This window comes from Danio rerio, chromosome 4 (assembly GCF_049306965.1).
Source record: "Danio rerio strain Tuebingen ecotype United States chromosome 4, GRCz12tu, whole genome shotgun sequence".
Taxonomy (NCBI): Eukaryota; Metazoa; Chordata; class Actinopteri; order Cypriniformes; family Danionidae; genus Danio; species Danio rerio.
This window is the reverse complement of record NC_133179.1, coordinates 9,285,001-9,303,541: the sequence shown is the minus strand read 5'-3', so window position 1 is coordinate 9,303,541 and position 18,541 is coordinate 9,285,001. Positions and strand designations below refer to the sequence as shown.

Here is an 18,541-nt window from a genome sequence, read left to right as displayed (position 1 = left end):
GGAACAGCATAATAATAAGACATCAAATTAAACATATAAAGGAAAGAAATTAATTCATCAAAAATTCATCAATGCTTCAATAATTTCCTCAATACCAACAACGTGCCTCAACACACCTTCTTTTCAGACCAGCACGCCCATGAGTTCATAAAGTGATGTAAATAGCATTTGCTATTTAAACAATGTGGTGCAAAATATGAAAATGATAGCTGCGCCGGTTTAAAAAAAGCAAAAAATCACGTGCGCCATATTTTGCCGGGTGTATGATAGGGCGTAAAGCTACATCAGACCATGTTACTGTAATACAATAACAAATATAGTCACACTTATAGAGGTTATAAGGCTATAGAGATAACATTGATCAATGTTGAAAGAACAAAATAATGACTCCAGCCTCAAGGATTTGCAAGTGTGTTTTATTTAAAGCGTTTTATTATTTATTCTTTGATTAGTTCAATTAAAAATCTTAATAGTAACATTTCAGATAAGTCTAGTATCTAATAAATGACTGCTAGTATTTATGAATTTATGGCGGTGTGGTGGATAAGTGGTTAGCAGTGTAGCCTCACAGCAAAAAGGTCACTAGTTTGTGCCCCAGCTGGGCCAGTTGGCGTTTCTGTGTGCAGTTTGCACGTTCTCCCCTTGTCCGTGTGGGTTTCATCCGGGTGCTCTGGTTTACCCCACAGTCTAAAGATTCTGCTGTGGTGACCCCTGATAAATAAAGGGAGTAGTTTTAAAGGAAAATTAATAAAGTAATATCAATTTAATAAGTATCTAATAACTGCTAGTATCTAATGATTGCATTTTGCTATGTATTAATAGGTTTATAAAAACTTATATACTAGTATATAATAATATAAAACTTATTGTACTAGTATCATCTAATGAAGTATCTGTTGTTGCAGTCCCAACTGAAATACATTCAATTCAATTCGTCTTTATTTCTAATGGCGCATTTACAATATAGACTGTGTCAAAGCAGCTTCACATAGAAGATTATAATAAATTGAAACAGTGTCAGTTCAGTTTTGTGTTGAGGTTCAGATACATGTTAGTCAAAACTGTATATTGCTTGCATACACACTCTTTCTGCATATTACAAAAGTGCTCTGTGCAAGCATTAGTATTTAATAAATAAACAAAAAGCTTAGGAATCCATAGTATAGTTACTTTTCATAAAAAAGTCAGTTTTCTATGCCTTAAGAGTCCTTTTCATGCACTCACAGTGATCATATTATATCACCTATATTGTCTGCATTAAGGTGCTTGTCTTTTTTTCCAGACCCTTCTCTCTAGATCATTTTGATGATTATCAGAAGCACTACACAGTGATGAATTATGCCGAGGATGTGCAGCTCAAGCAGGTAGGAAAACGAAGCGTTGACTGTAAGCTTGTTTTTGGTAGAGCTGATCTCAAGACGATGAAGATAAAAGAAGTAACCAGTATTGCATGCCAAAAAATTATTAGCTCCGTTCAGTGTAACATGGATAATAATTTTATTTTCACATCTGATTTTCATAATAAGCATTGCCAAAGATTAGTTAATAATTTTTGAGGTGTGAGTTATGTGTTATAAAAGCTCACGTCTGCTAAATAAAGTTGGCTCAGGGTGAATGCACTCCACTGTCCCTATGATTGTTTTTTTACAGTATGAAGTCTGTGAAATAATAATAAGAAAATGTTTTTTTTTTTTTTTATCTTACAATGTTTTATTTCCTGTCAGATTCACTATGATGAATTCATCCCTATGTTTGAGAGCCAGTATCCGCAGTATGCATGGAAGCAGGTTGAGGTATGGCTTTGTGCACTTGTATCTACACCGTAGCACACATACAGCAGTCCTGTTGTGAATTGTTTTTTTCTTCAGTGTTAAATGAATTGATCATTTCTAAAGGTGTTGAGCATCAGTATTTGTGCATTGAGATCTAAAAAAAGCTCTCTCAGTTTAATATTGCATGCATTGTACCTTTTTGTGAGAATACATTATTCAGCAAGGATGCATTTAATTATTAATAATAAGGATTTCAGATGCATTCTGTTAAATACGGGATTATTACAGCCAAAATATTAAGCATTATTTTCAACATTGAAAATAAATGTTTCTTAAAGGGATAGTTCAACTAAAAATGAAACATCTGTCATCATTTACTCACCCTTTACTTTTGTCAAACCTTTAAGAGTTTCTTTCTTCTGTTGAACACAAAGAAGATATTTTGAAAAAGCTGGAAATCTGTAACAATTCACTTCGATAGTAGGTCAAACAAATACTATGGAAGTAAATGGTTACAGATTTCCAGCTTTTTTAAAAATATCTTTGTGTTTAACAAAGGAAAAGGTTTGGAAGCACTGGAGGGTGAGTAAATTAAGTAAAGTTTAATTTTGGGGTTAACTTTCTCTTTAAGCATAAAACCCAGCTTATTAAAATGATTTCTAAAAGATCCATGTGACACTGCCGACTGCTAAAATATTCATGTAAATTCAGTTTTGAAAGAGATGACATTTTAAAATATGTTACAAATTGAAAACAGTTTCTTTAAATTGTAATAATCTTTCACAATATTACTGCTTTTGTTGCATTTTTAATCAAGCAAATGCAGCCTTGGTGAGACTTTAGAGACATGAAGTCAGTTTTTGTTCCTGGTTATTATCAGTCAAGGAGAATGCAAAGAATTCATTATGTCGTCTTGCTTCAATCTGAGAAGTATGTAGATGTCTTGTTTTTTGTAATGTTATTTGTATCAGGTGGATATCTTTAGAGCATTTTCAGAGCTCTTCCAGGCAGCGTCCTGTCGTCCCGCTCCATACGGGATCTGTGCGTATCCCTCCTCCAGAGCCATATACGCCATCGACCTCATGCTGAAATGGGACCAGACCGCACAAGGTATAACCTGTAAACTGTCAAATCACAATATTCATGTTATATACATGTGGTGGCTGTGATTTTGCCAAGTACGATGCATACATTCAATTCACCTTTTTTTTATAGCGCTTTTACAATGTAGATTGTGTCAAAGCAGCTTCACATAAATGGTCAAAATAACTGGATCAGGGTAGTTCAGTTTTCAGTGTTTAAGTTCAGTTCAGTTTAGCTCAGTTCAGTGTGGTTTAAAATCATTACTGAGAGTCCGAACACTGAAGAGCAAATTCATTGATGCGTAGCTCTACCGATCCTGAACCATGCAAGCCAGTGGTGACAGCGGAGAGGGAAAAAAACTTCACCGATAGGAGAGTGAAGAAAAAAAAACCCTGAGAGAAACCACACTCAGTTCGGCACGACCATTTTAAGTTCTCCGCTGGCCAAAAGTCAAAAGTCTTGTGCAGAGCTGCAGTCTCAGCGGTGGAGGCTGGAAGCTGGCCTCAGCGAAGACTCGTCTGTCCCAGGAGCATCACTGGAATCAGTCTCATGACCTCGACACCCCCATAATCACCAGCGGAGCAGCAGCAGCTCAAAATACCGCCTGGTCAAAAATATAATCCCTACGCCTAAACCCAACCATAACTGTAAATTATTTCCAGAATCAAATGGATATAATAGTTGGATAAAAATCATGTACAAGTACATAACCCTAACTGTAAGCCTAAACTTAATACTGATTGGCTGTTTGGAATGATCAATATAGATGTTGATCCAGAAACATGTCCTACTTGGTGAAATCACACTAATCATATACATGTGCTGTACAGTGATGGCCGGAATCATTTGAATACAGACTTCAGATGTTTGTTTTGCTTTGGCCTTTATAATACTCGTTTATTTCACTGTTTTCAGTTGCAGAGCGAATGGGTTAAGATTCGTGTTGAAGTTCTCAGGAAGCATATTGAGACTATATCTTTAATATCAGCATGTTTCATGAACATTATGAAAATAAATCAAATGTTTTGAAGGCAGGATTTCCTTTGGTGGCAGGAATCCACATGTCCATCAGTTCACATTTTGTAAAGCAAAGAGAATGGAAAAATCATTATGAAGGTGTTCTGACTTTAATCTATTGATTATACATCTATTTATAATCTTTAACATTGCTTTCTCCATTATTATCTTACTTTTTTTTTTAAATCCTTTGTTAGAATTTTGACCAAAACCTATTTTACAATTAATTAGATTTATAATAGAACAACTTAGTGATGGAGTGGAGTTATATGTATTACTTTAGATTTATCATGATGTTTTTATCAGCTATTTACACTCGTTCTGTCATTCATTGGTGCATAAACAAAACAATGTGCAAGATGTTTTCTTTGTCTTTGAGCTGTTGCTCTTGTTGGACTTTTCCCAAGTCCTACCCGTGCTCAAAAGAGTGGTCAGAGGCAGAGAATAAGCTCAATCTTGTATTATGTTAAATTAATAAAGTTTTTTCAGAAGTCTGGGCAGTAGAACAGCCATCAATCAGGTGATTGGTCAATGCGAAGCGCTGTCTTAATGTATTCAAACATTATTTATCGACAACTATCTTTAGTCCCTCCCAGGGTATTTCTCTTTTCCTCTCCCGCAAATTGCAGTCAAGTTATTATCAGTAGTCAGGTAGACCACCTTCACTTCAGGTTGTGTGCCCGTTGAGTTATTAGAAATGAGTTATTAAAACTATGATCGTTAGAAATGTGAAAATCTTCTCTCTGTTAAACAGAAATTGGAAAAAAAAAAATAAACAGGGGGGCTTACAATGTTAAAAAATGTGTGTGTATGCCAATTGTCTTCAAGTGCATCAATCTATAAAGCACGGCTCTGAAATCACTTCCCAACAAAAATCATATGAAAAATATAAACTATTAAGACTTCAACTCATAGGGCTAAAGAAGAACCTTGCATATAACCTTGAAAAACAACAGTTGTTTAAGAACATTTATACCTTGACTGTGTCACAGATTTTGCTTTACTCGTTTTCTGTTTTGACTGAATATGAAGGTTGTTGAACAATTGTTAGTTCCCATATCGCTGTCGTTTGGTTTTCTTTTGACTGTTTGAAAGCAATTAGTTATCAGTGTTGTGTAGAGGTTTTTTTCAGCTTGTCTCTAAAAAGCAGCTGAGTCGAATGGTCATTCCAGTGCACAATAAAATTGAGAATCTTTCTTCACGCATAATAAGTCTAAATAGATGTTCTATTGATATTCTGCCTCTGCCCAGCCCCAACTTTCCATTTTGAGGAAAACTTTAAGGCTTTAAACTTTAATGCCATCATTTTTCTTTCTTTTAGGGGAACGTGTGATGCAGCCTCAGATACTGGAGGTGAATTTTAACCCAGATTGTAAGAGGGCCTGTCGGTATCATCCCAGCTTTTACGACCACATGTTCCAAACGCTGTTCCTGGATCAGGCAGAAGAATGTCCTGTCAGTCGCATTTTATGACCACTCTAAATTCCAACTCTAAAGATGGTCTCTGTTTACTAAATAAAGATTGCTAAGCACCTTTGACACTTATTTTGTATTTTTCCTAGAATGTTTTTGCCATTATAAAATATCATGTTGTATTCTTAAATGAGTTTTACATGCATTTAATTATATAGAGTTATACAATTATATTATATTATCATATATATATATATATATATATATATATATATATATATATATATATATATATATATATATATATATATATATATATATATATATATATATATATATATATATACATATATACATACATATATACATACATATATACATATATACATAATGCGGACTTCTGTTTGATTTTCACTACACCACTCAATGAAAAACATGAATAGCCTATGTATTTTCTTGTCTAAAAAGGACACTAATGGACAGACAGTCTTGTGATGGAACTGAGAGCTAACAATATGACTATTTAGTGAAACAAAATTACACTATTTACCATTGCTTATTTTTTAAGGTTTTCATAAGCAAGTTGTTTGCAATTTCTTATATTAAGCTAGACTGAAGGATCGATTTCAGCATGTTTTGTATATATATATATATATATATATATATATATATATATATATATATATATATATATATATATATATATATATATATATATATATTTGACCTATAGTTGACTTAAATAGCATAGAACAAATCTACATATTTGCTTTGGAAATATTTAGCTCCTTAAGGAAAAAAATGAGTGGGCTTTTAAATCAACGGCTGAGGTAAGTGGTTTCATTCTTTTTAAGGAGTGTCCAGATTTACAATTAAAAGTAAGTAACGGCTATAAATCTGTCTAAATATCAGCAGATAACGATTCGACTTCTTTACGACCCCACACTTCCAACTCTTCATGGGTCAAGTCTGCCTACTCACATCCCCAAGTGATCCAGGTAACTAATTCACAATTAGTCCTTTGCAGTGGAGAAACCCTAGCAAAGCTGTGAAAGTATCCTGTAAGGTTGTTCAAATGAAACCAGGAGTAAGTGGGGTAAAGATCTAACAGTAAATATTTAACAATAGCATGTTTCGGTGCTTGCATTGCAGATTAAACAAGCACTGACTAACCCATGGTGTTAAATACCTGTAAATGTACCGGTCATATACATATTAAAGAGTATTTGGCGGCAAATTGGCGCAAATGGTAATGGGGATTGCCCCTCCTTATCACCTTCAAATGGTTGAAAGTATCACTACAAGGCTACTGGAGAATGTTGTTTCCCAGCCCCCATCAAAACATGCAGACAACAGCAAAAGAAAAACTGGCGCAAGCTAAAACGTAGAAAGCATCTCAAGAGTTGATCAATCAGTCTAATTAAGAAGCACACTACTTAATCTAAATTTTCACTAAGCTAGTACCCAGCAAGCATTTTTGTTTGTTTTTAAAATATGTCTAGTAGATGTCTAAGGGACGTCTAAACATAGTCGTCTTGGCTAAAACAAGACTAAATTTGGGCTGTCAGTGAATGACAAAACTACAGTAGTCATCAGATTAACAGAAATGGATGACTACACATTTAAAGTCTGTCTAATCAGTCTTTTTGACAACTAGTCTAGTTTTGGGCTGTTCTTAGTTGTCTATTAGATATTTACTGACAGCCCAGGTTTAGCCTTGTTATAGCTAAGATGTCTACATTTCGATGTCTATAAGACATCTATTAAACACAAAATTGTTAGCTGGATACTTTGGCTGCAAAACAAAGTTTGATTTCCATTTAGCAACACAATCATATTGGCTAATTATTTGTTTCTTGGTCTTGCTCTAAAGCAACAGGTAAACAATTGTGAAGCCTTAACAGTTAACAAATGTATGACTTTTATTGCATAATTGGCATTAGGATGAAATATTGGATATCTTGGATATATACTTTCATTTTTGGGTATATTTCTGGGTACAAAAACACATCCCCAGTTTTTATACCCAGTGTAAAAAGATTAATGGATGCAAAAACTGGTGGTGGATGAAGACATTCCTCCCAAAAATGTGTAAAGCGCTTTGAGTGTCTAGAAAAGCACTATATATAAATGTAGGGCATTATCATCATTATTATTATTATTATTAAAAATTAATGAAATGAATGCAAAAATGCAAAAAAAAAAATCATAAATTTTATTTAAAAACATTTTTATTGTCACAAATATGTACAGTTTGCATTGAGAGTCAAAATATTTACCAAACACATCAAATAATATAATCAAAAGCACAAAAATCATCCATAAGGATGTGAAAGACTATGTGAAAACGTTTATTGTTGTTTATCAGTGTCACTAGTATTCATGTTTTCTTTACTTTCTATAAATGCTTCTTAACTGGTAAAGCTTTTCCCTATTTCCCTCCTCTCTCCAAAGGAAACTCCACTTGAGTGACCTCATCCTTCAGGAATTTCTGTTGCCGCCTCAGCACAAAGAGCTGTAAGTGAAATTTGAGATGCATTCATGTCATGTGAACAAGCCAAAAGTATACTATCATAAAAAAAACATGTAAACTCCTTAGACAATTAGAATTTAGATCACTAGTTACATGCCAAAAGAAAAAAACAACAACAACAACAATCAGTATTTGTCAAATGGGTTCACACATTTAGATTTTGAACTCCAAATGCCAACCTGAGCTGCAGTCTATTTCTGCTTCTTGAGGCTCGACAAGAGTAATCTTTCAGGTTCAGATGACCTGAAGTAAGTCATTTACTCTGAGACTCGTTTAGAGATGAATAATGCATGAGCATACCAAATGGGCTCTGATGCACAATGTAACCAATGTCAGATAATCGGGTTGAAACAAAATGTACATTTATTACACTGTTTTGAATACTCTAGTATCGATAAAAGAATACCATAATTTCATAAATAATAAGCAGTGATATTAGATCACAAATTCCTATTAATTAAAGGATATTTTGACAATCAAGTAAACCCAATTAACTATTAGAGAGAGTTTAGGCTACATTAAAAGTCAAGAGTAATTCAATTAATCAAAGAGTGGAATTAAACTAGGTAAAGTAGAATAAAATAAGCCTTCAAAGTTTTCATTGAGGAACTTTTGGCGTCTTTATTGAACTTCAGAGTTTGTATTTAGGAGTTTTTGGTGTTTTTAATGACTTAAATGAACTTTAGAGTTTGTATTAAGGTTTTTGTTGGCGTCTATAATGACTTCAGAGTTTGTATTGAGGAATTTTGATGTTTTTAATGACTTTAATGAACTTCAGAGCTTGTATTAAAAACATTTTGATGTTTTTAATGATTTTAATGAACTTCAGAGTTTGTATTGAGTCGTTTTTTGTGTATTTACTGACTTTCATGAACTTTAAAGTTTGTATAAAGGATTTTTTTCCATCTTTAATGGCTTTAGAGTTTGTATTGAAGATTTTTTGTTGGTGTTTTTAAATACTTTAATGAACTTCAGAGTTTGTATTGAGGATTTTTTTAATGTTTTATTGACTTTAATGAACTTCAGAGTTTGTATTGAGGATTTTTTTAATGTTTTATTGACTTTAATGAACTTCAGAGTTTGTATTGAGGATTTTTTTTGTGTTTATAATGACTTTAATGAACTTCAAAGTTTGTATTGAGGAATTTACTGTGTCAATAATGACTTTATTGTGTGTCTTTAATGACCTTATTGCCTTATATGTACTTTATATGAAGTGTGTGATTTTATCACCTTATATTGTATTTCTAACGGTCTTCTCACTATTCTATGTGTGTTTGACTCTGAATCTTATCCCGTGTGTGTTTTACTGTCATATTCTTATCTAAATATCTTATCTGATCATAAAGTAGCCATTGTCGGGTTGACTGTGTTGGGGGAAATTGTCCTCAAAAATTATTTTCTGAGTTCATAAATAAATGAAACAAGTCAGAAGTCCTATTTCAACCCAATATGTTGTATAACGGGATTCATATTTCTCACTGTCTGTGGTTTTTATCTCATATTCCCAGTGGCATCCTGCTTCTCTCAGCAAATAATAGACTCTCATCTGTAATTAGGAGCGAATGTATATTGTCTGTCTCTTGTTCTTCTACTTTATGGCTGCACTGCTTAGAGCGTGCTTTTCTGTAAGTTCTTGCTGCTGCTGAATAATGGCTTCTTTATGTTTAAATGACATCAGTGGGAGCTAGTAATGATGTTTAAATGAGATCTGTGAGATATGATGTAGCTGATGCATAGCATGCGCTTATCTCGTCATGAGTTGCATATTATCTGTTGTTGTCTCCATGGTTTTCTCATAGAATTAATAACTATCCTTGTGTTTTATTGGGCATTGTTTCTGTCTTGGTCAGTACATATTTTATCTAAATGCATTGCATACGCTTTATCAATCTGCAGCGCATGCACAAATTCTCCTTAATATATAATATGTGTTAAACATTAGATGAATGATTTACTGTGCTTCACTCTTTAGGTTCTGCATGTCTGTGTGTCTCATCAGTCGAAGTGTTTCTGCAGGTTTTTAAAAGTTTAACCTACACTCACGAGCCAGCAACTCAATGTATTTATATCATGTAGACATGGTCAAGATGATCTCCTGCAGTTCAAACCGAGCTGACCCCAGATCTCAATCCAATAGAGCAACTTTGGTATGGAATGGGAGATTCGCATGATGGATGTGCAGCTGACAAATCTGCAGCAACTGCGAGATGCTATCATGTCAATATGCACCAAAATCTCTGAGGAATATTTCCAGTACCTTGTTGAATCTATGCCACGAAGGATTAAGGCAGTTCTGAAGACAAAAGGCGTCCAACCCGGTACTAGTAAGGCGTACCTAATAATGTGGCCAGTGAGCGTATATTCTAATAGTGGTTACATATCTCAGGAATGTATTGTGAGCACATAATAAAAGTCCCCTTTAATGCATAAGAGTCAAAAGGCATGTTAATAACAGAAATATCAGAATGAGACATTCTTAATGCACTTAATCCAATCATGCATGTTTACATTTCCAAAAATGCATCACATACTATTTATCAGACCGGAAATTACAGCTCACATCACTTTCTTTAGTCTCCTTTCATTAAATAATTCAGCATCTTTGTAGATATCAGAGTAAAATAATAAATTCTCTGAATATGTCTTAATCTAGGGGAATGTTTGAGCAACCGTTGAAGGTAGAAATCATTCTTGAATAACTGTGATGCATTGTTATGCACTGTGCTACTGCATGCAGCAACAGTAAGAACTGTGGACTGCTTCAAATTTTGCAACTTCTCCATTTTGAGTTCATGTTGAAAACATCAGCTGGTATTTTCTGGCCTGTAATAACATGAGCAGCACTCTCTTTTTCCATCTCTACAGGATGTTGCGGGTTTTTACACCCCCGTGCTTTTATTGCTTTCACTTTTGTCGAAATCATGCTTGCAATGAAAAACACTGATGATCAACCTCAATACATGTACCAGTTTTCAATTCAGACCTCAAATTATAGAAGAATTTTAATGACAAAAGTATCTATATTGTAGAATTTCATTTCTTTAGCAGATGCTTTATAATAAAGCTCTGTATTTGGAGAATGGATAAAGGAATGGATACTGAGCATGCTCAATTCATGTTTATTTCTGTAGCACTTTAAAAATGTAGATTGAGTCAAAGCAGCTTAATATAGTAGTTGTGGTAAATAAAAACTGTGTCAGTCCAGTTTTCAGTTCAGTATGGTTTAAACCTGCATGTGTACCAAAACTGAGTGTGAACAATGGTGCAAGATGTAAATAGATAGTCAGAGCCTTAATTGCCTGTGATATAGATCTTGTTGGCATCTAGAAGATCTCTGAAGTCATTGACAATGTTTTTTCACCATAACAAGACAAAAAACTTCTATCAAACGTATGACTTAAAAAAAAATAAATAAATAATGCAGGCCCGTAGCCAGTCTGGTATAAGGGGTGGTTCTTTTTCTCAAAATGTGGACCTCTTTGCAGTTATTTACCCTATTTACAATTTATGAGATTTAAATACTGTATTTTTGTGACATATTAAGCACTATTTTTAGCTGGATTAGCTTGTTAGATCGTCATCATAATGACACAATTAATATACTAAAATATTTTCTAAAAATTTAAAATAAAGAAAAATTAATACTTATTTTTAAAATACAAATTTATTAGATCATAAATCATTAGAAGAAAACAAGAATCTGGTAAAGTTTTAAATTAAAAAACTGTAGCCTTTTGTAGCCTACAAACTGGCCAAAACATTCAACATGTTCTCAGTCAGAATTTGGCTATTTAATTATTTAAAAAATGTAAACAATAATAATTAAAGAGCTTCACAAATTTTCTAGCCTCTCTTAAAAAAAAAGTTCATTTGATTTGATTGAAAATTCATGGATAACAAAAATAGCCATATTAGTTTTCAAATTAATTTTAATATAGGATTCTGCTTGGTCTTAAATGCTTTTTACATGGATTAATTTTACTATTTATGATTCATAGCAGTCAAAATGTATTCCATTTGTATCCAAATGTATCCCCCCCCCCCCCCCTAAAATGTGTTTAGGATGATGCAAACTTGAATTCAAGTCAGACGAGTGAATAGAAGTTAAAAGAGACATTTCTATGATATAAATAAGAAGGAAAAAATAATTTCTGTATCAATAATCAAAAAGAGTAATCGTAATGCATAATTTATGACTCTATTAAATGGAGTCAAATATTTCAGGTGAACAGATATAGCAGTTTAATCAGTAATCAGATTAAACAAATAATGCACAACAATAATAGTGTATAAAAACCCAATAACAGTTTGAGTCTTACTAAGTTTCTGCAGGTTTCTGAGATCTCCTCCAGATCATGTAGAAGATAAGCATTCCTCTTTTTACACTGTACTAATGGTGTCTATGTGCTGAAAGGCATGTGTCAAAAGCACAGCACACATAGCAACCTTGAAACTACATTAAGTTGCTGATTCTAAAGGAATTATACTGAAGATGTACATTACAACAGTTTTGGCAGACATCTGTCTCACTCATGAGTTCATAAAATCCTGCTTAATTACTTACAGAAATATTGGAGCATATATTGAGACACAGTCAATAGAAAATTTAAGATAATATAAACAATTTTAGAGGGATTCATAAAACTCCCAGAAAACATCTGTGAATGAATAAATGTGTGTAAAATAGATTTTTATTTTTATTTTCCACTGTTTCTGTTTTCTTATAATTGCTTTTCTTACAGAAGCTATTACAATGGAAAACAATGTGAAACCAAGTACTCGCGAGGACATTTGCATACAGTATTTTTGCATGAGAAGGCGCTAAGTGATGGGCGGGGTCAAGACAGCCCCCTTTTCTTGTCACTGGCTGGTATATCAGCACATGTGTTTGTGTTGGAGCCTCAGACTGACCGAAGGAGAATGAAAAGAAGGGGTCTCCGCTCTGCAAAGACAACTCGTTCAGCTGGATGGATGTTTTGCTTGGAGATAAAGGGAATTGGTCCTGAATTCTTGAACGGATTAAATCTGTGTTTTGAACGGGATAGTTTGGAGACCCATAGCGGTCAGGGAGATGCACTGTAAGATGTAAGTACTTAACATTTGGCTAACGGTACTTTTGTGAATTTGTCTGTATCAATAAATCAACATGCGACTGTGCAAAACTTTTAGCACATTTTTACGAGGATTTTTAAATATTGCATGTGTTTCTATCCGTCTTTTTAAACAACCTGCATGTTGGTTTTGATGCACTGGACGCGTTTATAAACGTTGTGCGTTTTGCGTAAGCTTGCGCACGCATTACACTTGGAAATAGTTTGACATGTATGTATGAAGCTCTTTTTGAGCTTCTGTTACTTTATCAGATCTCTAAAGGTAAATAGTGGGGGGAATGCTACTTAAGAAAACACATTAGTTGCTTTTCACCCACTATTTGCAAGATATCGAGTCGCATTTGGAGATGCATTAAATGTATTGCCGCACGAGAAACTTTCCTGCATTTCTGCTGCAATCTATTGTTTTACTTGGGGTTTAACCGAGTGTTTAGAGCACAAACGAGTCACAAAGGAATCGCTACTTTGAGTCGGTTCTTTTGGTCAACCTGATGAACGCGATTCAGTTTGAATGATTCGGAGAGTCCATTCACGTGCTCACTTTTTTTTTTTTTTTTTGGGTAAGACCCGCTATTTAATTTCAACAGTGAATGGATAGAGTAGCCTACAAACTAAACATCGTACATGTTAGTTAAATTACTATATTATCGTATTTCTCCTAAGGAGACAGCAAACAAATGAATGACAGAATGCATTGCATTTAGGCAGCCCTTAACGCACCCTATAGAATACACGATAACAGCATTTGTTGGAAACGCCCATTCTAGACAATGGCTAATATATAAAACTACACATGATAACAGAATTGCTGCCAAAAATACAGGGTTTATCATCTTTATTTTATCTTACACAACTTAAACTATCCCTAGACACGTGACGTACATCTTGAAAATGTTGTGAATGTTTTTGTCCCCTGACAGTGCATTGTTAACAATGGAAGGATGCATTGAAAACAATGCAGAGCCCAAATACTAATTCATTAAGTTGTCCACAGTGCAAGTTTTCTTATGTAAAGGGCTTTACCTTGTACACATTACATCAATACATTGCATTATCAATTCATCTTATATAAGTGCATATTAGAATTAAGTTTATTAATTAATTTGCTGACTAGTGTTTTTTTTATCAATGAAATGCTTTTAACATTTCTACTTCATTGGTCATGCAACAACACTTATTCTAATTATTGAAAACATTTATAATTTTACTTAATGATAATTCATACAATTTTTGCCATTTATTCTATTATATATATTTCTTACTATATCAGCATCAGAATTATTACATGGATTAGTATGTATATATATATATATATATATATATATATATATATATATATATATATATATATATATATATATATATATATATGTATATATATGCGTGTGTGTGTATGTATATATATATATATATATATATATATATATATATATATATATATATATATATATATATATATATATATAATTTAACTGATTTCAAATGATTTAGCATTGCATCTTGGACCATTTTATGCATGACAGTTTGTCAGTTACAAATGCAAACTTTTGGCAGTCAAGCTTAGAAACGTTATCAAGTGTTTTCTTTGGATTTATCAATTATTATTTGACCTTAATCTGTATTTATATTCATTAACATATTTTTCTTTATTTAGAACTCTTATGCATAAGAGCAACGGTAGCAGCCACTGAGGGATTTTCACCATGCAGGGATACATGTGGAATTCAAATCAACATACACCAGCAAGATACCTAGAACGACCTCCACCTCCTTATCCACAACAATTCCCACCTAAGTACCAAGCTGTCAGGAATGATCAGCCCAATGCTTTCCAGGCTCTGTTCAATCAACCCAATGCGTTTCAGGCACAGTTCAACCAACCAATACCCCAGGCGCAACATTTTGCAACACCCGCAAGATATTCCAATGGACAACAAGAGGCTACAAATCAATGGAACGCTTACTCAGACAGTGGTGACCGTTTTGTTCATGGTTTTCAGTCAAACTCACGTGGATATGATCAGACAAGGCAGCCAAACCAAATCCAGCCATTCACAGGCTCCAATTTACAGTCGTATTGCCAATCTGAAAAACCCAACACGTATATGTACTATAACCAAAGCAACACACAATCGAACGCCTCTTGTCCACAGACATACAGAAACACAGACTGTAGTCAAACTCCCATGTATTGGACTTCACAGTCGAACAATGGCAGCTCTGTAGGTAACAACAGGGGTTGGACTAATCACGTTTCCAACAATGGCAACTCTTCTTCAATGAGCAATCAGCAACAATTTCAATCCCAAAGAAGGATTCCTGCTTATTATTACCATCAACAACAACAACAGCAGCAACAACAACAACAACAACAACAACAACAACAACAGCAGCAGCACCAGTTCTCTAGACAACAGTCAGGCAAATGGCAGAAAAAAAAACATTCAACAAAAGGACACCAACAAAGATCTACTAGTTACAATAACAGTCAAGCTCAGAACCAAAAAGCAAGCATTGACAACTCATCCAACCCCACGACTGCGCCATCTGGAGAAAGTAACAGCATGTCACTGCCTTCCAATAACTTACACCAACGTCCTGTTTTCCGGCCAGAACTGAGGGTCAATCCAGGTCCGGATGTATCTGCAACCCAGTCTCAGAGTAATCAGAGTGTTGGGCATCAGACTCAGAGAACAAACTGTGGGACATATAATGCTATGCAAACCGCTCAAACGATACAGGCTAATGAAGCCCAGCCTCCGGTTCACTCTAAAATTATCAACTCGCTCATATATAAATTATTGTGTTCAGATTCCAAGAAAGAGGCAAATGTACAGCAATCAATTGCACATCAAAACACCGGTCCACAGCAGTCTGAGGTTTGTGCAACGGACAGAACTGACCATAACTCAGTAGAACAGTTTCAACCACCTAATAAAAGTATGAAGCATGGTGTGGATCAGAGAGGCTACTGGGATAAAGATAGAAGTTTGTCCAAAGACAGAACTGATTTAGGCATGCAATCAGACGTACCTAGAACCCTTCAGACCACTATTGATGAGAACAGACTTAAAATAATGAATCAACACAACATACATTACAGTACGGACCCTGCAGACTGCCTAGAAGCTGTGATTGCGCTACAGAGAGCTGCTCAGCAAGGTCACAAGGCCATAGCCATTGTTCCTCCCATTTCCCAGCAGCCCTTAACCAATGCACAGATTGTAGATACCACCCCAAAAAAACCAGATAGTCCACCATTAAAGATTGCTTCTGTGTGGTCACTTGGTGACAAGTCTGATGCACAAAAGTCTATATCTGAATCACCTTCACATACACCTCAACAAGATGACAAAAGCATCGAAAATGATACTGAAAGCAGTACAGAACTGGATACATCTAGTGTAAGCACAGTCGAATGTCAAAATGATGTGCAACAAGGTACTTCTGATTTAAGCAAGCCTTCATTTGACTTGTCCAGTGTGCCAGTGGTTGAGTACAACCTGGAGAAACTGAGGGACTTAGTGAACACTTTAGAGAGGACAGAGTTTTCAGAGCGACTTCCAGAGCACTCCGAGTTTGTTTTAGATAGGATTTTGAAAATCTACTGGAATGGGAACGAGGACAGTATTTGGGAGCCTTTGGGATCTTTGATAAATGAGTCACCACAGTCATTTGAAGGAATTGTGCGGGATGTTGAGTCTGTGGTATTTGAAAGTGTTGAAACTGAAAATCTACAAAAGCTAGTTAATTGCAACATTCTCAAGAGTGGGATGTATTCTTCGTCGGAGGAGTTCAGGTCTTCTTGGTTAAACATTGATGGACAGCCAGCTGATATTGAAGGGGTGCTTTCAGAAGCACTGGCTGATGACATAACTGTGTATAACATGACATCAGAAAACACTGATGTAACTTCACCTGATATAGATGTGAACTACCTCAAATACTTGCCTGAAATTTCAACCAGCGAGAAAAGTGTGAAGCTTAGCACATGCAATCAAGCAGATCTTTCCACACCCTTGGCAGGAAGCGACAAAGAGGCAACAGCCTCCGAAAACAATGGGCATTCATATGTAGTTTCATCTCCAAGTAAAATGCAGATGCAAAATGACACTGATCAAAGCCACACTTTAAATACAAATGGCTCAGGTCTCTCACCATTAGCAGAAAGCTTGACGGAGAAACCTACAAACAATAAATCGCAGTCATTCAAACAAGATCACTCTAAGCAATTGTGTGATAATGTGTTTGTGTCACAATCACTTTCTGACGATGTTTCAGATGGTGTGAAAAGCTCTGAAAAATGTTTATCTACAGAGACTCTTTGCCAGGCAATGGATATATGTCAAGTACGAGACATTTCCGACAATGAAAAGCCAGACAATACTAAGACTCTTAATAACTCCTCAGAAACCTGGCCGGTAGAAGATATTTCTGAAGATGAAAATTCTGGAAATAAGGATGTTCCTCCTAATGCCACAGACACCTGGATTGTTGAAGATATTTCTGAAGATGAAAATTCCGGAAGTAAGGATCTTCCTCTTAATACAATAGACACGTTGGTGGTAGAGGATATTTCTGAAGATGAAAACTGTGGAAATAAAAAAGTTCCTCCTAATGCCACAGACACCTGGATTGTAGAAGATATTTCTGACGATGATTCTGAAAATAAGATTGTTTCTCTTAAAGCCACAGACACATGGCTGGTAGAGGATATTTCTGAAGACGAACATTCTGGAAATAAACAAGTTCCTCCCAATGCCTCAAATGCCTGGGTTGTAGAAGATATTTCTGACAACATACATTGTGGAAATATAAAGGTTCTTCCTGATGCCTCTGACATCTGGCAGGTGGAAGACATCTCTGATAATGAGAATTCAGGAGATAAGGAGGTTCCTCCCAATGCCTCAGAAATCTGGCAGGTAGAAGACATCTCTGATGATGAGAATTCAGCAGATAAGGACACTCTCAGTGATTCCTCAGACATATGTATTGTGGAAGATGTTTCTAATGATGAAAACTCAAGCGATGATCCCATGTCAATGGAACTCACAGTGCTGTCATTTGAAGATGCAAATACAATTTTCCACCACATAGAAGATGAACCTGAATGTGCAATCAAAGCCAAATCTGACTGCCCAAATCTTGCTGCATGCTCTGATGTACCCAACCATGAATACTATAAAACAACGATTTGCTCTCTGTGCTCCAGCAACATTGTGAGCTCAAATTCTACGGATTCAATCAAGACAAACCATGGTGGTGATGGTCAGTTATGCCTACAGTGTTGGGAACAGGCCCCATTGCTTGAGCTAGAAGATGAGCCTGATATTCTGGGCTCTCCTGCCAAATCGAATGATCAATCTGAAGACAATCTTAAACACAAGAAACCAAATGTTGATGCACCTGTGACATGCATTGCAGAGGAAGGATTGACCATACCAAAAAGAGACAGTGTTGTAAAATCACAACTGGGAGAAAATTGTTGTCAACCTTCTCAAGTCAAAAAACCAACAGTTCCTTTACTAGAGGAATGCGCTGAGCTCAAACAAAAGCCAAGTCCACCATCTCCTAAACCTGAATCTAAGAATTCAACTTTGGGTTTAACT

General features: G+C 35.1%; 2 protein-coding genes and 1 long non-coding RNA gene across 16 annotated transcripts in view; 2 read left to right on the top strand and 1 right to left on the bottom strand.

The window, feature by feature from the left end:
* The window catches only part of ttll12 (tubulin tyrosine ligase-like family, member 12), a 36,355-nt gene extending 30,938 nt beyond the window's left edge, over nt 1-5,417 (top strand). The window contains exons 11-14 of one of the 2 annotated variants that reach the window (XR_012401457.1): nt 1,283-1,364; nt 1,725-1,793; nt 2,744-4,457; nt 4,568-5,411. Coding sequence is in view for 1 of the 2 variants with exons in the window: in NM_200252.1 (NP_956546.1) it covers nt 1,283-1,364; nt 1,725-1,793; nt 2,744-2,882; nt 5,194-5,345 (442 nt within the window). In the remaining variant the exon portion in view is untranslated. 2 annotated transcript variants of the gene reach the window in all.
* Nucleotides 5,418-7,679: 2,262 nt separating this feature from the next.
* LOC141381583 (uncharacterized) overlaps nt 7,680-18,541 on the bottom strand; it is a 52,827-nt gene continuing 41,965 nt past the window's right edge. For 12 of the 13 annotated variants that reach the window (XR_012401835.1, XR_012401837.1, XR_012401834.1 and 9 more), the window contains one exon: nt 7,702-7,800. This is a non-coding gene — a long non-coding RNA (uncharacterized lncRNA). Of the gene's footprint in view, nt 7,801-18,541 lie in introns of all 13 variants that reach the window. The other variant, XR_012401839.1, reaches the window with a different exon arrangement.
* Nucleotides 12,725-18,541, top strand: part of LOC110438472 (uncharacterized) — a 7,468-nt gene continuing 1,651 nt past the window's right edge. The window contains exons 1-2 of the mRNA XM_021470957.3: nt 12,725-12,906; nt 14,587-18,541. The exon at nt 14,587-18,541 is cut by the window's right edge and continues 1,651 nt beyond it. Of these exons, the coding sequence (XP_021326632.2) occupies nt 14,636-18,541 (3,906 nt within the window). The 5' untranslated portion in view covers nt 12,725-12,906; nt 14,587-14,635. The remainder of the gene's footprint in view (nt 12,907-14,586) is intronic.